At 44.1% G+C, this 23,978-nt stretch overlaps 1 protein-coding gene across 1 annotated transcript in view; it reads right to left on the bottom strand.

Moving 5' to 3' along the window:
• LOC132401662 (collagen alpha-1(XXIV) chain) overlaps positions 1 to 23,978 on the bottom strand; it is a 511,504-nt gene that overhangs the window by 122,825 nt on the left and 364,701 nt on the right. The window contains exons 40-43 of the mRNA XM_059983704.1: positions 20,183 to 20,236; positions 17,393 to 17,446; positions 15,903 to 15,959; positions 4,694 to 4,747 (exon numbers count right to left, since the gene is read on the bottom strand). Coding sequence (XP_059839687.1) covers positions 4,694 to 4,747; positions 15,903 to 15,959; positions 17,393 to 17,446; positions 20,183 to 20,236 — 219 coding nt within the window. The remainder of the gene's footprint in view (positions 1 to 4,693; positions 4,748 to 15,902; positions 15,960 to 17,392; positions 17,447 to 20,182; positions 20,237 to 23,978) is intronic.

Genomic DNA, 23,978 nt, shown 5'->3' with positions numbered 1-23,978 from the left:
TGACCCTGTGAAAAGACCATGAAATCCCAATTAATTTTTCCAGTCTCTAATACTTTCCATAATGGCACCAAGGTTTCAGCACCAGCATCCGGATTCAATCCAGAACTGCAGGTGTTGTCTGTGTAGAGTTTGTACGTTGTCCCTGTGGCCATGTGGGTCACCCCCTGATTTCCTCCCACATCCGACCAACTTGCAGGTTAATTAGCCACTGTAAATTGCCCACACTATGTGGGTGAATGGTTGGATTTGTGGGTGGGGGGGGAGCTGATGGGAATGTGGGGAGGAAGAAATGGTTTAGGTGTAGAAAAGATTAGCTTTATCTGTCACCTGCACATCGAAATAGTGAAATAGGTCACTTTGCATCAACAACCAACAGTCCAAGGATGTGCGAGGGGAAGCCAGCAAGTGTCAGCTTGCCAAGTCTCTCCCTGTGGAACGCAAAGGTTTTCCCCTGTAGCTCTGGTTTCCTCCCACAGTCCGAAGAAATTGGTCATTGTAAATTGTCCCACCATTAGGCTAAGGTTAGTCAGGTTTGACGGGTGGTGTGGCTCCAAGGGGCAGAAGGACACATGGATCTAGGGTTAATGGGTCTGAGGGGTGGTGTGGTTCGAAGGGGCAGGAAGACACATGGAACTAGGGTTAATGGGTCTGAGGGGTGGTGTGGTTCGAAGGGGCAGGAGGACACATGGAACTAGGGTTAATGGGGTCTGAGGGGTGGTGTGGTTCGAAGGGGCAGGAGGACACATGGAACTAGGTTTAATCGGGTTTGAGGGGTGGCATGGCTCTTCTCTGTCGAAGGACCTATTCTGAGCTGATTTGCTAAAATAAAAACAAATCTTTGTCCAATGCTTGGTCACGATGCTGCCCCTGAATTTCCAATGGGTGTAGATGTGGTTTATACCATGTCCCTCCCAATTCTCCTAAAAATAGAAGCATCTTCTTCATGTCCTTCCAACCAATACCAATCGAGGGTAAATGAATTGAAGGCTAGTTATCACAGAGTAGATTAAAGATAAAGATTAGCTTTCTCACATGCACATTAAAACATTGAAACAAGCAGTGAAGTGCAGCGTTATCACCAGCAAACGATTCAACATGAATATTGTGCTGGGGGCAGCCTGTGAGTGCACCACGCTTCTCGTGCTAACAAAGCACGTCTACTTGCGAATGCTACCCGTATGTCATTGGAATGTGGGAGGAAACAGTTTGGCACAGATGAGATGGGCCAAAGGGCTTGGTTCTTTGTGGTAGTGCTCTATGACTCTATGCGAGTCCAATTGTATCATTGAAGAGAAGTCAGGATTGTAACATGGAAGAGAAAGATATGGAGGAAAACAGCCTGGGTCCAGGTAGAAGGAACTGGGCAGAAAACCAGGCTGGCAAGGACTAGAAGGGCCAAAGGACCTGTTTCTGTACTGTGTGACTTCATAACAGTGGTGTTTGTGGTATTTGCTACCCATCGGAGATATTTATCAGGGATGCTGCAGACACAGAGCCCTTGGGATTGTCAATGATCCATCCCATCGTCCAACAATATCTTTGATCACCCCACCCCTCACTATCCCCACCATCCGGTGGGAGGTGCCATTGCATTAGGACAAGGTCCATTGGGATGGGAAATAGCTTCTTCCCCTAGGCTGTAAGACTACTGAATTCCTTGTCACTATCCAGGTCTCCTCACGTATAAAGTGCCATTAGTATTATACTGTTCACTCTTTAACTTGTATCATAAATGCACCTTATTATTTGTTAATTTTTTGTGGTAATATGTGCAGTCTATGTGAGTTATATGTACTGTGTTGTGCCCCTTGATCCGGAAGAACGTTGTTTTGTTTGGCAATATACATGGTTACAGTTGTATGACAATAAACTGAACTTGAACCTGAAGGTAACTCAGTTCCAATTACATTCCAGTTTCCAAAAACTAAGCCACCTCCTTACCATTCCAATCAAAAGGCATCGCTGAAAATTTCTGTCAGCACTGAGATTCATGTACCAAATGAAGAGTTACTGTCCCATACAGTTCCACAGTGTTCTCATTATTACTGTCCCGTACAGTTCCACAGTCTTCTCGTTGTTACTGTCCCGTACAGTTCCACAGTGTTCTCATTATTACTGTCCCGTACAGTTCCACAGTCTTCTCGTTGTTACTGTCCCGTACAGTTCCACAGTGTTCTCATTATTACTGTCCCGTACAGTTCCACAGTCTTCTCATTATTACTGTCCCATACAGTTCCACAGTGTTCTCATTATTACTGTCCCGTACAGTTCCACAGTCTTCTCGTTGTTACTGTCCGGTACAGTTCCACAGTCTTCTCATTATTACTGTCCCATACAGTTCCACAGTGTTCTCATTATTACTGTCCCGTACAGTTCCACAGTCTTCTCATTATTACTGTCCCATACAGTTCCACAGTGTTCTCATTATTACTGTCCCGTACAGTTCCACAGTCTTCTCGTTGTTACTGTCCGGTACAGTTCCACAGTGTTCTCATTATTACTGTCCCGTACAGTTCCACAGTCTTCTCATTATTACTGTCCCGTACAGATCCACAGTCTTCTCGTTGTTACTGTCCGGTACAGTTCCACAGTCTTCTCATTATTACTGTCCCGTACAGTTCCACAGTCTTCTCGTTGTTACTGTCCGGTACAGTTCCACAGTGTTCACATTATTACTGTCCCGTACAGTTCCAGTCTTCTCATTATTACTGTCCTGTACAGTTCCACAGTCTTCTCATTATTACTGGTGCGTACAGTTCCACAGTCTTCTCATTATTACTGTCCCGTACAGTTCCACAGTCTTCTCGTTGTTACTGTCCGGTACAGTTCCACAGTGTTCACATTATTACTGTCCCGTACAGTTCCAGTCTTCTCATTATTACTGTCCTGTACAGTTCCACAGTCTTCTCATTATTACTGGCGCGTACAGTTCCACAGTCTTCTCATTATTACTGTCCCGTACAGTTCCACAGTCTTCTCATTATTACTGTCCCGTACAGTTCCACAGTCTTCTCGTTGTTACTGTCCGGTACAGTTCCACAGTGTTCACATTATTACTGTCCCGTACAGTTCCAGTCTTCTCATTATTACTGTCCTGTACAGTTCCACAGTCTTCTCATTATTACTGGCGCGTACAGTTCCACAGTGTTCTCATTATTACTGTCCTGTACAGTTCCACAGTCTTCTCGTTGTTACTGTCCTGTACAGTTCCACAGTCTTCTCGTTGTTACTGTCCCGTACAGTTCCACAGTCTTCTCGTTGTTACTGTCCGGTACAGTTCCACAGTCTTCTCATTATTACTGTCCCGTACAGTTCCACAGTCTTCTCGTTGTTACTGTCCTGTACAGTTCCACAGTGTTCTCATTATTACTGTCCTGTACAGTTCCACAGTCTTCTCATTATTACTGGCACGTACAGTTCCACAGTCTTCTCATTATTACTGTCCCGTACAGTTCCACAGTCTTCTCGTTGTTACTGTCCTGTACAGTTCCACAGTGTTCTCATTATTACTGTCCCATACAGTTCCACAGTGTTCTCATTATTACTATCCTGTACAGTTCCACAGTCTTCTCATTATTACTGGCGCGTACAGTTCCACAGTCTTCTCATTATTACTGTCCCGTACAGTTCCACAGTCTTCTCATTGTTACTGTCCTGTACAGTTCCACAGTGATCTCATTATTACTGTCCCGTACAGTTCCACAGTCTTCTCATTATTACTGTCCCATACAGTTCCACAGTGTTCTCATTATTACTGTCCTGTACAGTTCCACAGTCTTCTCATTATTACTGTCCCGTACAGTTCCACAGTGTTCTCATTATTACTGTCCCGTACAGTTCCACAGTCTTCTCATTATTACTGTCCCATACAGTTCCAGTCTTCTCGTTGTTACTGTCCCATACAGTTCCACAGTGTTCTCATTATTACTGTCCCGTACAGTTCCACAGTTTTCTCTTTATTACTGTCCCATACAGTTCCACAGTCTTCTCATTATTACTGTCCTGTACAGTTCTACAGTCTTTTCATTATTACTGTCCCGTACAGTTCCACAGTCTCTCTGAAGTGTTACACCCCTACCTCTTTCTGCAGATGTGCAGCAGAGAGCATCCTAACATGCTGCATCATTGCACAGTACGGAAACTGCACTGCGGCAGACAGGAAGGCTCTACAGCGGGTAGTGAAAACCAGCTTACCCGCCATCAAGGACATATGTACAGAAAGGTGCAAGGTAAAGGGCTAATAATATCATGAAGGATCCCACCACCCTGTTCATGGTCTCTTCGTCCCACTTTCACCAAGTAAGAGGCTGTGTAGCATGACTATTAGGACCACCAGACTCAAATCCAGTTACTTTGCCCAATCAGCGAGGCTAATCAACACCTCCACCCACTAACCCACCAATCATTTATTATTTCCTATCAGTCACCTTATTTACACCTAGCATAACTTTATGGACATATAATCAAACTATATACTATAAATATAAGATATCTAATGTATTTATATTTATTGTGTGTTTTCCAAATTATTACTGTGTTCTTTATCATTTGTGTTTTTTTCTAATGTTGTATTGGATCCAGTGTAATACTTTTTTCATTTTTGTTACACTTGTGTACAGGAAATGACATTAAACAATCTTGAATCTTGAATCTGTTGTTGTTCAATTCTCTCAACAGGACGCCCCAGAATTACCTTATAGCCTTCATCTCCTGGTTCACCGCGATCTCCACGGGGACCTACAGGACCCTGAGACAGAGAGACGACAGTGTGAGAGCTGCAGCTTGGTAACACATGTCTCTTGTGTTGCCCACCAAATAAAACACTGTGAAGTTCCCTCATCATCTGTGTGTCTCTTACTTGGTCTTCTTTGCCTCAAGAAGAAGTGCAATCGATGATGCAGGGCATGTCCTTGTTATCAAACCACAAGAACTCATTGTAATGGCAAGCTGACTTCCAGATGGAAATATTCTTTGACTACATTCCTGTAACAAGCTCAGCATCAGTAAGACCAAGCAATTTATTGTTGACTTCAGGAAGGGGAAGTCAAGGGAACACAGATCCCTCATCGAGGGATCATCAGTGGAAAAGGTGAGCATTTTTATCTTCTAGGGTGTTGACATCCCTGAGGGTCTATCCTGGGCCCAAAACATTGATGCAATTACAAAGAAGGCACAACAATAGCTATATTTCATTAGGAGTTTGAGGAAACTTGATATATCACCAAATTTCTACAGATGTACTGTGGAGAGCATTCTAACTGGTGGCATCACCATCTGGTATGGAGGGGCCACCACACATGATTGGAAAAGCCTGCAGAAAGTTGTAAATTCAGCCAGCTCCATCGTGGACACTAGCCTCCCCAGCATCCAGGACACCTTCAATAAGTGATGCCTCAGAAAGGGGGCATCTGACATTCAGGACCCCTATCATGCTGGGCATGCCCTCTTCTCATTGCTAACATCAAGGAGGAGGTACAGGAGTCTGAAAGCACACATACAATATTCCTGGAACAGCTCCTTCCCCTCTACCATCAGATTTCCAATTGGACAATGAATCCTTGTACACTACCTCACTCTTTTTGCACTACTTTTTTAAAAATGTATATTTCTTATTGTAATTTATATTTACATTTATTTTTATTATTGATTATTGCACTGCATTGCTACCACAAAACAACAAATTTCACAATATGTATCAGTGTTAATAAAGCTGATTTCCTCGGAGCCCAGCTACTAGACAAACTCTGAAACACGGGCCAAACATCCCCAGTATATTAGGTGAGGCACAGCCTTCGAAGCATCACCTATGTCAGCCAAACAGGAGGCAAAGACAAGATGAAATCAAAGAAAGCTGCAGGAGCTGAAGATCTGAAATAAAATTAGAAGACTTTGGAAACGTTTGCAGGCCAGGCAGCGTCTGTGGTGAGAAAATTGAATTTATTGAATTTTTTGTAGAAGTTACGAGGAATGTTGACGAGGGTAAGGCAGTGGATGTAGTCTATATGGACTTCAGCAAAGCCTTTGACAAAGTTCCACATGGAAGGTTAGTTAAGAAGGTTCAGTCGTTAGGTATTAATGCTGGAGTAATAAAGTGGATTCAACAGTGGCTAGATGGGAGATGCCAGAGAATAGTGGTGGATAATTGTTTATCGGGATGGAGGCCGCTGACTAGCGGGGTGCCTCAGGGATCTGTTTTGGGCCCAATGTTGTTTGTAATACACATAAATGATCTGGATGATGGGGTGGTAAATTGGATTAGTAAGTATGCTGATGATACTAAGGTAGGAGGTGTTGTGGATAATGAGGTGGGTTTTCAAAGCTTGCAGGGAGATTTATGCCGGTTAGAAGAATGGGCTGAACGTTGGCAGATGGAGTTTAATGCTGAGAAGTGTGAGGTTCTACATTTTGGCAGGAATAATCCAAATAGAACATACAGGGTAACTGGTAGGGCATTGAGGAATGCAGTGGAACAGAGAGATCTAGGAATAACAGTGCATAGTTCGCTGAAGGTGGAGTCTCATGTAGATAGGGTGGTGAAGAAGGCTTTTGGAACGCTGGCCTTTATAAATCAGAGCATTGAGTACAGAAGTTGGGATGTAATGTTAAAATTGTACAAGGCATTGGTAAGGCCAAATTTGGAATATTGTGTACAGTTCTGGTCACCGAATTATAGGAAAGATATCAATAAATTAGAGAGAGTGCAGAGACGATTTACTAGGATGTTACCTGGGTTTCAGCACTTAAGTTACAGAGAAAGGTTGAACAAGTTAGGTCTCTATTCATTGGAGCATAGAAGGTTGAGGGGGGATTTGATCGAGGTATTTAAAAATTTGAGAGGGATAGATAGAGTTGACGTGAATAGGCTGTTTCCATTGAGAGTAGGGGAGACTCAAACGAGAGGACATGATTTGAGAATTAGGGGGCAAAAGTTTAAGGGAAACATGAGGGGGTATTTCTTTACTCAGAGAGTGATAGCTGTGTGGAATGAGCTTCCTGTAGAAGTAGTAGAGGCCAGTTCAGTTGTGTCATTTAAGGTAAAATTGGATAGGTATATGGACAGGAAAGGAGTGGAGGGTTATGGGCTGAGTGCGGGTAGGTGGGACTAGGTGAGATTAAGAGTTCAGCACGGACTAGGAGGGCCAAGATGGCCTGTTTCCGTGCTGTGATTGTTATATGGTTATGTGGTTATAAAAACGTGGTCAAAGTTTCAAACTAAAGACATTGCCTGGCCCACACAGTGTTTCCAGCATTTTCTGTTTTTGCTTCAGAAAAAAGAGTTTAAGTTATTGCAAAATATATCTGATTGGCCCCTTAAGGTTGTCATAGCCAGTGAGTGGGGTGTTAATGGGGACCAGCTTCCACTACTGGTTAAACACCCCCAATGAAGTGCATCTCAAACAGCCTCTAACAACTGGGTCCATCTCCTGGCCTTCACGAGTGGCTTAGCAACTAAGCCCAGAGGAACCATTTCTACTGACAGGAGAAGGGGCAAAAGCGGGTTACTGGAGCTTTAAAACCAGTTATTTTGGGCAGATAGGGCTCGCCAGCCATGGCTGGCAGCTTTTTCGATTCACAGCAAGCAGGCAGCAGAGTAAGTCACCATTTTTCAGGAGAAAATTCAGATTGTTATAACTACTTGGGATAAAAGAGGCACAACTGTGCAGGCGTGTGACCTCAGAGCACAAAAGGTTTAAAAAGGGAAGCAACCTTCAATGGTTTTTTCGATTCACAGCAAGCAGGCAGCGGAGTAAGTCACCGTTTTTCGGGAGAGAATTCAGATAGATTTAGATTTTAGATTTTTTTTAACTACTTGGGACAAAAGAGGCATGACTATCCAGCGGGCAGCGTCAGAGCAGGCAGGGGAGTGAGAGGGTGCAGAGTGATAGGGCTTTGGCTCAATGGGCTTAGGCAGAAATGGGAAGAGGCTTCCTGCGACCATTGAGTCTTACAGTAAAGGGGTAAGTTACAGGCTTATTTATTTAGTAATAACAGTAGCATTAGGGGTATGTATCTAGGATTAGCGTTGTGCTTGGAGTGCCAGATGTGGGGACCCTGGGAGACTCCCAGCCTTCCCAAGGATTACATCTGCACCAGGTGCATTGAGATGAGGCTCCTTAAGGACCGTGTTTGGGATCTGGAGCTGCAACTTGATGACCTTCAGCTAATTAGGGAAAGTGAGGAGGTGATTGATAATATCTATAGAGAGATAGTGGACAGCACCTCTGTGACAGTCCCCCTCAGAAATCAATATATTGTTTTAGATACCATTGGAGAGATTGACCTGACAGAGGAAGACCACAACAAACAGGACTGGCACTCTGCCCAATGCCGTGATCAAGAGAGCAAGCAGAAATGCAGTAGTTTTGGGGGATTCCATAGTGAGGGGAACAGACAAGAGATTCTGCGAGCTGGACAAGATACCCAGATGGTGTGTTGCCTCCCTGGTGCCAGGGTACAGGGTGTCTCAGATCAGGTCCAGAGTATTCTAAGAGAGGGCGAGCAGCCAGAAGTCTTGGTACATGTTGGTACCAATGACATAGACAGAAAAAGAGAGGGGATCCTGGAGGAAGATTACTGGGAGCTAGGAAGAAAATTGAAAAGCCAGACCTCCAGAGGAATAATCTCAGGATTACTACCTGAGACATGCGCTAATAAAGGTAAGAATAGCAGAATTAAGCAGATGAATGTGTGGCTAAGTAACTAGTGCAGGGGGCAGGGCTTCAAATTCTAGGATCATTGGGATCTATTTTGGGAGAGGTATGACTTATACGACAACGATGGGTTACACCTGAACTCAAAGGGTACTAGTATCCTGGCGGGATTGTTTAATATAGCTGTTAGAGAGAGTTTAAACTAAGTCGGCAGGGTGAAGGAAACCAGGGTGTTAGTGTCGAGGAAGAGGAAGATAGAAATATGTCAAAGATACTGTGCAGCAAAGATGGCAAGAAGGACAGGCAGGTGAATAGACAGGATAATTTGCTGTGCAATAGAAATATAGCAAAGTCAGTAACAGATACTGATCTAAATGTACTGTACTTAAATGCACACAGCATTAGAAATAATGTGGATGACCTTTTTGTACAGCTACAGGTTAAAAGATATGACATCGTGGCCATTGTGGACTGAGTCAAGGCTAAATGATGGATGTGTTTGGGAGCTGAATGTCAAAGGATACACAGTGTATAGGAAAGATAGGAGGGTGGGTAAAGGGGGTGGCGAGGCCCTGATCGTAAGCAATGATATCAAATCACTAGAAAGAAGGGACACAGGATCAGAAGAGGTAGAATCCTTATGGGTCGAGTTAAGAAATGGTAAGGGTAAAAAGACACTAATAGCAGTTATTTACAGGCCTCCAAACAGCAGCCGGGATGTGGACTACAAGTTACAGCTGGAAATAGGAAAAGTGCGTCAGAAGGAAAATGTCAAGATAATTATGGGGGATTTTAATATGAAAGTGGACTGGGAAAGTCAGGAAGGTACTGGATCTCAGGAGAGGGAGTTTGTAGAATGCCTACGGGATGGCTTTTTGGAGCAGCTTGTCCATTAGCCCACCAGTGGATCGGCTGTTTTGGATTGGGTGCTGTGTAATGATCCTGAGGTGATTAGGGAGCTAGAGGTAATGGAACCCCTTGGAAGTAGTGATCATAATATGATTGAGTTCATTTTCAAATTTGAAAAGAAGAAGCTGGTATCGGGTGTATCAATGTAACAGTGGAACAAAGGAAATTACAGTGGTATGAGAGAGGAACTGGCCCAAGTTGATTAGAAAAGTAAGCTAGATGGAGGGACAGTACAGCAAAATTGGATGAAATTCCTACAAGAAATAAGGAAAGTGCAGGAAAAATATATTCCAAGAAAAAAGAAAATCTTGAATGGAAAAATGGCACAAATGTGGCTAACAAGAGAGGTTAAGGCTAAAATAAAAACAAAAGAGATGGTGTACAAGGAAGCAAAAATCAGTGGGAAAACTGACTCTGGACGAGTTTTAAAAACTTACAGAAGGAAACTAAGAAAGTCATTAGGAAAGAAAAGATGAATTATGAAAGAAAGTTGGCAATTAACATAAAAAAGGATACTAAGAGTTTTTTTAAATATATGAAGAGTAAAAGAGTAACTCGGGACCGATTGAAAATGATGCTGGAGAAATTATAATGGGTAACAAAGAGTTGGCAGAGAAACTAAATGAGTATTTTACATCAGTCTTCAGAGTGGAAAACATTAGCAACATACCTGATAGCCAGAGGTCACAGGGAATAGAATTAGGTACAGTCAAGTTTACTAGAAAGGAAGTGCTTGGGAAGCTAGATGGACTAAGGATAGAAAAGTCTCCCAGACTGGATGAGGTGCACCCATGGGTTCTGAAGGAGGTGGCTTTGGAGATTGTGGAGGCATTGGAAATAATCTTCTAGGAATCAATGGACCCTGGGATGGTTCCGGAGGATTGGAAAGTCGCAAGTGTAGTTCCGCTGTTTAAGAAAGGGGGAAGTCAGCAAAAAGAAAATTACAGACCTATTAGTCTGACATTGGTGGTTGGAAAGTTATTGGAGTCAATCCTCAAGGATGAGCTTATGAAATACCTTGAGGTGCATGACAAGATAGGCCCAAGCCAGCATTGTTTCATGAAGGGAAGATCCTGCCTCACCAACCTATTGGAATTTTTTGAGGTCTCAAATAAGATTCACAAGGGAGAGGGTGTAGATGTTGTGTATTTGGATTTTCAAAAGGCCTTCGATAAGGTGCCGCATAAGAGGCTGCTTAATAAGATGTGAGCCCATGGAATTACTGGAAAGATATTGGAATGTGTGGAGCACTGGCTGATAGGCAGAAAGCAAAGGGTGGGAATAAAGGGATCCTATTCCGGTTGGTTGCCGGTTACTAGTGGTATTCCGCAGGGGTCAGTGTTGGGGCTGCTTCTTTTTACACTGTATATCGATGATTTAGATTATGGATTAAAGGGTTTTGTGGCTAAGTTTGTGGATGACACTAAGATAGGTGGGGGAGCAGGAAGTGTTGAAGAAACGGAAAGGTTGCAGAGAGACTTGGTCAGTTTAGGAGAGTGGGCAAAGAAATGGCAGATGAGATACAATGTTGAGAAATGTACGGTTGTACATTTTGGAAGAAGAAATAATCAGGCATATTATTATTTAGATGGGGAGAAAATTCAAAAATCTGAAGTGCAAAGGGACTTGGGGGTCCTCGTGCAGGATACCCTAAAGGTTAACCACCAGGTTGGATCTGCAGTAAGGAAAGCGAATGCTATGTTGGCATTCATTTCAAAAGGAATAGTGTATAAGAGTAAGGAGGTGTTGATGAGGCTCTATGGGGCACCAGTGAGACCTCATTTGGAAAACTGTGTGCAGTTTTGGGCCCCCATCTTAGAAGGGATGTATTGATGTTGGAGAGAGTTCAGAGAAGTTTTACGAGGATGATTCTCGGAATGCAGGGGCTAACATATGAGGAGCGTTTGTCGGCACTTGGATTGTATTCATTAGAGTATAGAAGTATGAGAGGGGATCTCATAGAAATATTTTGAATGTTGAAAGGGTTGGACAGAGTACATGTGGAAAGGTTGTTTCCCTTGGTGGGTGAGTCCAGAACAAGAGGCCACACTTAGAATTAGAGGGTGCTCATTTAGAACAGAGATGAGGAGAAATGTTTTTAGCCAGAGGGTCGTGGATTTATGGAATTCGTTGCCACATACAGCTGTGGAGGCCCAATCATTGAGGGTGTTTAAGGAGGAGATTGATAGGTATCTAATTAGTCAGGGTATCAAGGGATATGGGGAAAAAGCTGGAATTTGGAACTAGATGGGAAAATAGCTCATGGTGGAGTGGCAGAGAAGACTCAATGGTCCAAATGGCTCCTTTGTCTTGTGATCATCTAGGAGAGGGAAAATTCTGAGCTCAAACCTCTGCTTTTTTGCAGCTATATGCACTTGTGAGGAAGGTTCAGGAATAAACCCCGAGGAAAATCTGGACCTTGAGTCCCTAATGCAGTCTTACATTGAGTTCAACACTAACCGGCATCTCCTGTGATGCTGCTGGTGGCAAACTGTATTGGTCACTGCTGTTCCTTTGGATTCATCTGTTGCATGGAGAGGGGGATCCTCCTGCATAGACAAAGCGTGCTCTCCATCTCGTTCTATCCTGCCTTGTGTATCATGGAAACAGCTGGGACACAGTATTCAAGGTTGACCCCAACTAACAGGGGGCCTGACAGTCTACAGAGTCTACTTAAAGAAAAGCCCCTTGAGTGGCAAAATCTTCCTTCCAAAAAGAGGACAATTTCTCCAATGAAAATGCCACAAATAAAGAGAACAAAGATTTAGATTCTAAACGTTAAAATCTGTACAGATGAAGGGTCCCGACCCGAAATGTTGACTTTCTGTTTCCCTCCACAGATGCTGCCTGACTCATTGAGCTTCTCCAGTACCTCACTTAGACTCCTCAATACCCAGAGTCTAGACTGACATCTACATCATTTATTATTATATTGTAATTTGTCCTCTACTGTGCCTATTGTCTCGTTTATTAATTATTTAATTAATTATTGTACTGCCCCTGCACTGTTTTGTGCACTTTATGTAGTCCTGTGTAGGTCTGTAGTCTAGTGTAGTTTTTGTGTTGTTTTACGTAGTCTAGTGTAGCCTTGAGTTGTCTCACATAGTCTAGTGTAGTCTTGTGTTGTTTCATGTAGCACCAGGGTCCTAGAGGAACATTGTTTCATTTTTACTGTGTACTGTACCAGCAGTTTATGGTCGAAATGACAATAAAAAGCAACTTGACTTGACTTGACTTGACTTGAATTTAGATGCCATTGCAACTTGTCAGCAAGGTTCCATGGCCAGTATGTCCTGATTTTTGTTAGGAACCTTAGTTCAGAGAGTGGCATCAAGCATAACAGGGATGATGGCGCAAAACAACGACTCCTTTGCTTGTATCTTTGGAAACAACTCTATTTTTATCTTTGATATCTCTTTTTTTCCCTTTCAAGGTTCTTTTGAAGACCCTGACCTGGAGTTACACTCTGACTTTGGTTCTTTGCACAAATGGGACCTGCTCTATTTCCTGAGGAGACTGAGATCCTTTAACATCTGCCGGATGATGCTGAGGATGTTCTACGAGACTGTGGTGGCCAGTGCTATCATGTTTGCTGTTGTGTGCTGGGGCAGCAGGCTGAGGGTAGCAGACACCAACAGAATCAACAAACTCATTCGTAAGGTCAGTGATGTTGTGGGGGTGGAACTGGACTCTCTGACGGTGGTGTCTGAAAAGAGGATGCTGTCCAAGTTGCATGCCATCTTGGACAATGACTCCCATCCACTCCATAATGTACTGGTTAGGCACAGGAGTACATTCAGCCAGAGACTCATTCCACCAAGATGCAACACTGAGCATCATAGGAAGTCATTCCTACCTGTGGCCATCAAACTTTACAACTCCTCCCTCGGAGTGTCAGACACCCTGAGCCAATAGGCTGGTCCTGGACTTATTCCACTTGGCATAATTTACTTATTATTATTTATTTATGGTTTTATATTGCTATAGTTCTACACTACTCTTGGTTGGCGTGACAATAACGAAACCCAATTTCCTTCGGGATCAATAAAGTATGTCTGTCTGTCTGTCTGATGACTAGCTGCTTTTTGATCTCACAAGGATGCGGCCTGGAAGACTAATGTGCCTTTAGGGTGTTAGAATTTGCGGCTCTGCTTCTGGTCTGATTCAAGGCCGGTGCCCCCGTCTGGAACATCGGGAGCGGTAGGTTTGCTGCCATGGGGTGTGGGTCCAGAGACCTGAGATTGCTGAGCACAGAGCTCAGAAAAAGCAATGCAACAGACTTTAACATCATAAATCAGCGAGTTGCTTTATGTCTCCCCTCTCGCTGTGAAATGGGGATACCTCTTTTTCCCTCATTCGGGAGAGAGAGAGCTGGAGGTATGTCGAATTACCTACTGAACGAGTAGTCTTTGGGATACTGCAAGTCTGTGTCTTTATTGATGCTTTGCTGCATGCGTGAGTGCTCGGTAGAGGGTACCAATGCTTTTTTGCTGGTGGAAAAGGGGGGGGGGTCGTTGCCTGGTTGCTTCTTGTGTGTGGGAGGGGAGAGCTGGGGGAGGGGCTTTGGGGTTCTGATGTTTAATTGTCATTCAGTCTTTGAGGCACTCAGTTTTTGTGGATGTTTGTGAAGAAAAATAACTTCAGGATGTAGATTGTATTCAGTTCTCTGACATGAACTTTTCCCCCTTTCCTTGGGGATTCCATTTTAATGCCTGCCTGATGATGTTGTTGGTCTGGCCAATCCACCTGCGTTTCCATTTGGATTCCAGGTTGGAGGTTTCCCACAGCATCTGGTTGCTTGCTTTCTCAACCTGCCTGATATTTATGATCCGTCTCGGGCAGCGGTGAACGAAAGCCTGTAGTTTCTGTCATGTCTTCTTTGTTGTTCCCCAGGTTTCAGAGCCAGATAGAGGCACCGCTTTAACATTTGAGGTGTATGTTTATGGTCTTTGGCTGCTGTAGCCCATCCACTTCAAGGTTTGATGTGTTGCGTGTTTAGAGACGCTGTTCTGCACATTGCTGTTGTAATGTGCTTGTTTGAGTTACTGTCGCCTTCCTGTCAGATTGAACCAGTCTGGTCATTCTCTGACTCCTCTCATCAACAAGGCATTTTGGCCCACATTTACTGGATATATTCTTGTATTTTTTTCAGCATTCTCTGTAAATTCTAGAAATTTAGTGCGTGAAAATCCCAGGAAATCAGCAGCTTCTGAGATAATCAAAGCACCACAACTGCCACCCATCATCATTTCACAGTCAACGTCTCTTAGATTCAGGAGTAGAATTAGGCCATTTGGCCCATCGAGTCTATTCTGCTATTCAGTCATGGCTGATCCTTTTTCTCCCCTCCTCTGCCCCACTCCCCGGCCTTCTCTCCATTACCTTTAATGCCGTGTCCAATCAAGAACTCCTTTGAATTTACCCCCTCTCACTTTAAATATATGCCCCGTAGTATTCAGCAATACATACAAAATGCTAGAAGAATTCAGCAGGCCAGGCAGCATCTACAGAGGGGAATAACATTTTGGGGTGAGAACTTTCATTAGGACTGGAAAGGAAAGGTGAAGAAGCCATTTCAACCATGGCAAAAAGATACTGGTTGTCCTCTCTATCTGTGACACTCATAATCTTATAAATGTCAATCAGGTTTCCGCTCAGCCTCTGGTGGTCCTGAGAAAACAGCCCAAAGTTTCCACTCTCTCATTGTAGCCCACTCCCTCTAATCTAGGCAAGATCCTGGTGTACCTCTTCCACACCCTTTCCAAAGCCTCTAAATCCTTCCTACAATGGGACAACCAGAACTTTATTCAATACTCTAGATGTGGCTTAACTAGAGTTTGTAAAGCTGCAACATAACTTCCTGACCTTTGAACTCAGTGGCTTCACTAAAACAGGCAAGCGTGTCATATGCCTTCTTAACCACACTATCAACTTGTGTAGCCTCTTTCAGGGAGCAATGAACTTGGACCTCACGCTCCCTCTGTTCATCAACATTGTTCAGAATCCAAGGTGTGACATTTCACATTTGGCCAGGTTAAGCTCCTTCTGCCATTTCTCCGCCCATATCTGATCCATATCCCACTGTACCCTTTATCAGTCTTCTACGCACTCCACAACACCACCAATCTTCACGTCATCCGCACGCTTACTAACTCACCCATTTAGGCATTTCTAATTAACATCTCAGCCTTCCCACTTTTCCACGAGAGCATTGGACAGAAGAAAAAGAAGTTAGATACTCTCTGAAATGCCTTCCTGGTATGCAGAGGATATGCAGTGAAACACAATGTTAAAGATTGTTTACAGAGATTAACAATATTTGCCACTAAAAGCGTGACCTACTGGTTCACCTAGAGGCCCAGGCAGTCCAAGAGTGCTGCTGTCTTCACCTGGAAAGCCCTAATAGTGGAAGGAAAGGAACAAGGATTACCTCTTCAACCTACAACACTTCACAGCAGTACAGTGTCATCAGTGCAACAGAAATTGAAAGCAGCTTTAAATCTCTGATCTACATCAGTCTCCTTGTAACTTCCAGACTTGGTAGTAGGCCAACTGAATCCTCTCGGCCTTTCAGTACCATGATGGCTTATCTAATCTTGGCATTCAGCACCACTCTTCCCACCCGCTCTCAAAGCTCATATCTGTTTCTATTGAACTGATATTTATTATGTTTTTATTATTATCTGTTGTGTTTTTTTTGTGCTGCATTGGATCCGGAGTAACAATTATCTAGACCTCCATTACACTGTGTACTGGAAATGACATTACACAATCTGGAAATTTGAAATGTTGAAATTGAACTTCTAAAGTTTAGCTATTTTAAGTGCACGAAAGAAATACAATATCTTCTCCTTCAAAGTGAGAAGATAATGACTAAATTTATTCCCCCTTTTAAAGTTTGAAGTTCCACGAGGGGTGATTGATTAGTTCATGGCCTAAGGTAGAAGAAGTTAATTTTAGAAAACCTGGCACATTTATTTTCAACATAGTCCCCTCCTGAACGGTAGAAGGAGATGAGTTATACAGCTCTCGTTACATACACATGCAGGTCAACTCTTCGAGTGATTATGCAGAAAGTTTGAAGTTAATAACTCATCTCCTTCTACCCTAGGCCACAAACTTATCAATCACCCCTGCTGTGGACACTTTCCGGAGGTCCAAGATCCGTATGCGCCACGACCGTTGGACTAGGTATGTTAATGTAGGAGGGGACAATGTTGTGCTAGGTTTTCTAAAATTGACTCCTTCTACTGTAGGCCATGAACTCATCAATTACCCCCCGTAATCTCTGACTGTGATTTGAAGTATTTTGCAGTAGGTACAATCAGCATTTGGAACCAAATCCAATGTCACATTCTTCATCAGAACATCAGAAATATCAGGCCCTTCAGTCTTGTCAATATGACCATGGCTGATCTGCTCCAGGCCTCATCTCCCCTTCTCCAGTTCCCCATCACCCAATTCCTCATCTCTTAAATGTTCTCTCCCTCCTCCCCTCCACCAGTGATCCAGTCTCCATACCTTCTGGGGTGGAGAATTCGAGATTCACCTCCTTTTGTGAGAGAACTCTCCTACAAATTTCAGCTTTCTGGAACCACCCTCCTTTCTTGTAACAATGCATAAGAGTGGACACGAAAACAATGATAGCCCCTCAGTCCAGTCCCTCCATTCAATATAACCATGGATGATCTACCCTCAGGCCTCAACTCCCCTTCTGTACAGTTCCCCCATCACCCTCAGTCTCCTGATCAGTAAAATGTTTCTCTCCCTCCTTAGATCTGCCCACCAGTCCAGCCAGGGTTGGTGACACAGAGAACGCAGACCTCATTTACCTTCTCACCCTTGGGTCCTGGTGGCCCGGAAGGTCCCGTTGGTCCTCGGTGGCCCTGAGACAGAAGCACAGATCATTTACAAATTGTTGTAGAAGTTTTGAAAGGTGTTTTGTAGCCTAGAGAAAAGAATTGTTTACTGACCTGCAGTAAATCTTAAGTCTGACTGAGATTTATTTAACACGTGTGCATTGAAACATACGATGAAATATGTCATTTGCATTAACAGCCAACACATCACCAAGGGGCGGCACGGTAGCGTAATGCTGTTCCAGAGCCAGTGACCCCGGCTCAATCCTCACCACTGTCTGTGTGGAGTTTGTATGTTCTTCCTGTGACTGGGAAGTTGTTGCTCCTCCAACCTGAGGGAGGACATGGACTGACATGTTGGAAAGGGAATGGGAAGTGGAATTAAAATGGGAGATCCCGCTTGTTCTAGTGCATGGAGCTTAATACAAGGGTAAGGTGATTGGAGGGAAACATAGTGGGAATGTCAGAAGTGAGTTTTCTACACTAGCAGTGGGGGCTGCGTGGAATGTGATGAAGGTGGGTACATTTAAAAGATTCACAGACAGACATATGGATGCAAGAAAAACAAAGGGTGAATGGGAGGAGGTGGAGCAGGTTGAAAAGGTCAGCACAACATTGTGGGCCAGGTGTCTGTACTGTTCTATACTGTTCTATGTTTCATGTTCTACCTCCTGAGTTGTCTTTATGTGTAATGTCAGAGAAGATTAGATAAATTAGCTTTAATTGTCACAGGTACACTGAAACATTGGAACATTGGGTAGCGGGGTGGGGATATATCTCTACATAGTAGGTGTAATTCAGTCCTTCTCTCTGCTAGCCTGCAGATCACCTTTGGTCAAGGTGTAGCACCTGCTTAGCCCCCGATCAGGGTCACATGAACCCATGGGAGATGGTGGTGGATGGTTGTATGAGCAGCCAGTGCATATCACAAGTCCTGGTTACATGACAATCTCTGAAGAATGGCTGGGGTCACCCGTCTTGTAAAGACGCGACCCAGATGGAGGCAATGGCAAACCACTTCTGTAGAAAAATTTGCCAAGAACAATGATGGTCATGGAAAGACTATGATCTTCTGCACATAACAAACAAATATTGAAATGTACAGTACACTGTAGATGCCATTTGCATCAATGATCATTACAGTCCGAGGATGTGCTGGGGGCAGGTCACAGATGTCACTGTGCTTCCTGCGCTAACATAATGACCCACAGCTCTCTATCCCTAACCCATACTTCTTTGGAATGTGGGAGGAACCAGGAGAACCCGGAGGAAACCCACACAGTCATGGGGAGAATGTACAAACTCCTTACAGGCAGCAGCAGGAACGGAACCTGGTTTGCTGGAGCTGAAATTGTGTTATGTTGACTGTGACACTATTGTGCCATTTTAAGACATTAGTAACTTTTATCATTTAACACGATCTGTAACCTCCTACCAACCCTTCCCTCTAGCTGAAGACACAAAAGTAGTGGCTTCCCCACATTTTTATGGCATGGAATCCTAACACTAACCAAGGGGTTGGTGACTACAGATGTTGTAATTCTGCAGGGTCTTGGTCTGAAATGTCAAGGATCAAGGTTCATCTTTTTTCACCATGTATATCTACAGGTTTTAGGAATTTGCTGTGGTGAGCTGGTTGGGGTGAGACATGCAACAAAAAACAATATTCAACAATTATAAAGTATAAGGAATTGTATAAAAAATAAAGTCAGAGGTTAAAATACTGATATGGAATAAAATGTACATAAATACATAAATATCAGTCTGTACTGACAATGTAACAGCATTGTAAAAGGTGCTTTGAAGTGTCTACAGTGCAATGACTGAGGTAATAGAGCAGGATGGGGAGGAGTCTAACTAGAATAGTTAATCAGATTATTGGTCTGGTGGGGCTTGAAAAGTTTAAGGTGGCATAAAGATTTTGTTTTAATAGCCCTACAGTGTGTTGCAGAAGGGAGCTTTTGGAAAAGGCAGTTTACTGGCTGGATAGTCTCCACACTGATATTTCAATGTGAAGGAAAACGTCGACTGTACACTTTGCTCCGTGGCTGCTTTCTGACCTGCTGAGTTCCTGCAGAATTTTGTGCGTTTTGATCCCTGTCTCTGTAACGTGGTCCAAAACTTCCTGCTGCAGTGATCTCTGTGCACCAACACTTCTGACCTTGTAGATGTGCCTGAACATCTTCCTAGCTGTCTCCCCACTTCTCAGACTCTCTCCCAGAAATCTCCCTCCTCCCCTTTCAGACTGTCCCTGAACCTCCCATCTTCCCTTCCCGGACTCTCTCCCAGAACCGTCTCTCTTCCCTTCCTCTCAGACTCTCTCCCTGAATCCTCCCTCTTTCCCTCTCTGACTGCCCAGAGCCTCCCTCTTCCCTCTCCCTGATGTTTCCTCTTCCACTCTTTGTCTCGCTTTCCCTCCTTGACTCTCCCTCTTCCTCTCTCGGACTGTCTCCCAAAACCGTAAACACAAGAGATTCTGCTGATGCTGGAATTCCAGATCTACACACACAATGTTGTCAGCAGGTCAGGCAGTGGCAATGGAGGGGAATAAACAGACAATGATTCAGGCTGATTAGAAAGGAAAAGGGAAGATGCCAGAATAAGAAGGTGAGGAAGAGGGGACCACCCTCTCCCAGACCCTCTCTCTTTCCCGCATTCTCCAGTCTCAGGTTTTGTTTGACAACCCTCCTGCATAGAACTGTGAGTAATTTTCCCAGATTAAGGTCAATACGTAAACGTAGGTTGTTATGTTCATCCGCTCACCTGGTATCCCGGAATCCCCGGTTCTCCCACTGGGCCCATCAGACCAGGAGATCCCTGCACAGACACAGATCATTAGTGTAGAGAACATTTATTTATTTATTTTATTTAGAGATACAGCACGAAACAGGCCCCTCCAGTCTTTTGAGATGCACCATCCGACAATCCACCATTTTAATCCTAACCTCATGATGGCAAATTTATAATGAACAATTAATATTCTAACCAGTACATATTTAGACTGAGAGAGGAAACTGGAGCACCAGGGAGAACCCATGCATTCCATGGAAAGGAACGTACAAACCCCTGATAGAGGATGCCAGGATCAAACATCAAACTCTGATACACCAAGCTGTTACAGCGTTGTACTAACCGGTAAGCTACTATGGCGTTGTAATAGAAAAACCGGGAACATTGTTCCATGGTGTTCCCGTGTGAGTTTTGTGTAGTGTCCTGAAGGTGGAGGACTGCCTGGGTGGGTCAGAACAATGGGGCTCGTTCAGTTGTTTTTGTTGCGTTGCTGCTGAACGTTGTGGACATGCTATTTTGGTGCTGGAATGTGTGGTGGCACTTGCGGGCTCCTTCAGTCGCGTTGGTTGTTTGGGATTCAAGATTCAAGACCGTTTATTACCATTCTTCAGTAGGAATGTACAGGAGAATGAAATAGAAAAAACATAGAAAATCTACAGCACAATACAGGCTCTTCGGCCCACAAAGCTGGGCCGAACGTGTCCCTACCTTAGAACGCCCTAGGCTTTACCCATAGCCCTCTATTTTTCTAAGCTCCACGTATCCATCCAGGAGTCCCTTAAAAGACCCTATCGTTTCCGCCTCCACCGCCACCGGCGGTAGCCCATTCCACACTCTCACCACTCTCTGCGCAAAAAACTTACCCCGACATCTCCTCAGTACCTACGTCCAAGCACCTTAAAACTATGCCCTCTCGTGCTAGCCATTTCTGCCCTGGGGAAAAGCCTCTGACTATCCACATGATCTATGCCTCTCATCATCTTGTACACCTCTATCAGGTCACCTCTCATCCTCCGTCACTCCAAGGAGAAAAGGCCGAGTTCACTCAACCTATTCTCATAAGACTTGCTCCCCAATCCAGGCAACATCCTTGTAAATGATTGCTACTCTGGACCTGATGCAGCATAGAAAACACAACATATTAGAAAAATACAATAAATATAAATAAAAAAGCTGTCCAATAAAATACAACGTGTAAGCTCGGGGAAAAGTTGCTCCCATTCGGAGGCTTTCCTGCAGGCAAAGTTTTCCCGACAGCGAGCACATTTGAGTGTTTGACTCCCAAAGTTGCTGGAAATAATTTGAGAAATATGTAGCTCAGGTTTTCTGACTGATTTCCAACAAGTTCAGGTGTCAAACACTACCAAAATAAATTTTCTGAATTACTTACAAAACACAATGTAGAAGTAACTCGCACAAAGTGCCTGAGGAACTTAACAGGTCAGGCAGCATCTGTGGAGAGAAATAAATAGATGATGACATTTCGGGCCAAGACCCTTCATCGGGACTCAATGATCCAGACTTGATGAAGGGTCCTAGCCTGAAACATTGTCTGTTTATTCACTTCCATAGGTGCTGCCTGACCTGTAGAGTTCCTCCACCATTTTGTGTGATTTCCAGCAACTCATGTGCAGAATCTCATAGAACATAGAATAGTACAGCACATTACAGGCCCTTCGGCCCACAATTTTGTGCCGACCTTCAAACCCTGCCTCCCATATAACCCCCCACCTTAAATTCCTCCATACACCGATCTAGTAGTCTCTTAAATTTCACTAGTGTATCTGCCTCCACCACTGACTCAGGCAGTGCATTCCACGTACCAACCACTCCCTGAGTGAAAAGCCTTCCTCTAATATCCCCCTTGAACTTCTCTTCCCTTACCTTAAAGCCATGTACTGAGCAGTGGTGCCCTGGGGAAGAGACAATGGCTGTCCACTCTGTCTATTCCTCTTAATATCTTGTACACGTCTATCATGTCTCCTCTCATCCTCTTTCTCTCTAAAGAGTAAAGCCCTAGCTCCCTTAATCTCTGATCATAATCCATACTCTCTAAATCAGGCAGCATCCTGGTAAATTTCCTCTGTACCCTTACCAATGCTTCCACATCCTTCCTATAGTGAGGTGACCAGAACTGGACACAGTACTCCAAGTGTGGCCTAACTAGAGGTTTATAGAGCTGCATCATTACATCGCGTCTCTTAAACTCTATCCCTCGACTTATGAAAGCTAACACCCCATAAGCTTTCTTAACTACCCTATCTACCTGTGAGGCAACTTTCAGGGATCTGTGGACATGTACCCCCAGATCCCTCTGCTCCTTCACACTACCAAGTATCCTTCCATTTACTTTGTACTCTGCCTTGGAGTTTGTCCTTCCGAAGTGTACCACCTCACACTTCTCCGGGTTGAACTCCATCTGCCACTTCTCAGCCTACTTCTGCATCCTATCAATGTCTCTCTGCAATCTTCGACAATCCTCTACACTATCTACAACACCACCAACCTTTGTGTTATCTGCAAACTTGCCAACCCACTCTTCTACCCCCATATCCAGGTGGTTAATAAAAATCACAAATAGCAGAGGTCCCAGAACAGATCCTGTGGGACACCACTAGTCACAACCCTCCAATCTGAATGTACTCCCTCCACCACAACCCTCTGCCTTCTGCAGGCAAGCCAATTCTGAATCCACCTGGCCAAACTTCGCTGGATCCCATGCCTTCTGACTTTCTGAATAAGCCTACTGTGTGGAACCTTATCAAATGCCTTACTAAAATCCATGTAGATCACATCCACTGCACTACCTTCATCTATATGCCTGGTCACCTCCTCAAAGAACTCTATCAGACTTGTTAGGCACGATCTGCCCTTCACAAAGCCACGCTGACTGTCCCTGATCAGACCATGATTCTCTAAATGCCCATAGATCCTCTCTAAGAATCTTTTCCAACAGCTTTCCCACCACAAACGTAAGGCTCACTGGTCTGCAATTACCTGGACTATCCCTACTACCTTTTTTGAACAAGAGGACCACATTCGCCTCCCTCCAATCCTCCAGTACCATTCCCGTGGACAACGAGGACATAAAGATTCTAGCCAGAGGTTCAGCAATCTCTTCCCTTGCCTCGTGGAGCAGCCTGGGGAATATTCCGTCAGGGCCCGGGGACTGATCCATCCTAATGTATTTTAACAACTCCAACACCTCTTCTCCCTTAATATCAACATGCTCCAGAACATCAACCTCACTCATATTGTCCTCACCATCATCAAGTTCCCTCTCAGTGGTGAATACCGAAGAGAAGTATTCATTGAGGACCTCACTCACTTCCACATCCTCCAGGCACATCTTCCCACTTTTATCTCTAATCGGTCCTACCTTCACTCCTGTCATCCTTTTGTTCTTCACATAATTGAAGAATGCCTTGGGGTTTTCCTTTACCCTACTCGCCAAGGCCTTCTCATGGCCCCTTCTTGCTCTTCTCAGCCCCTTCTTAAGCTCCTTTCTTGCTACCCTATATTCCTCAATAGACCCATCTGATCCTTGCTTCCTAAACCTCATGTATGCTGCCTTCTTCCACCTGACTAGATTTTCCACTTCACTTGTTACCCATGGTTCCTTCACCCTACCATTCTTTATCTTCCTCACCGGGACAAATTTATCCCTAACATCCTGCAAGAGATTCTTAAACATTGACCACAGGTCCATAGTACATTTCCCTGAAAAAACATCATCCCAATTCACACCCTCAAGTTCTAGCCTTATAGC

Source organism: Hypanus sabinus, chromosome 11, assembly GCF_030144855.1.
Source record: "Hypanus sabinus isolate sHypSab1 chromosome 11, sHypSab1.hap1, whole genome shotgun sequence".
Classification (NCBI taxonomy): Eukaryota; Metazoa; Chordata; class Chondrichthyes; order Myliobatiformes; family Dasyatidae; genus Hypanus; species Hypanus sabinus.
Note: the sequence above shows the minus strand (reverse complement) of the source record. Positions and strands in the feature narration are given on the sequence as shown.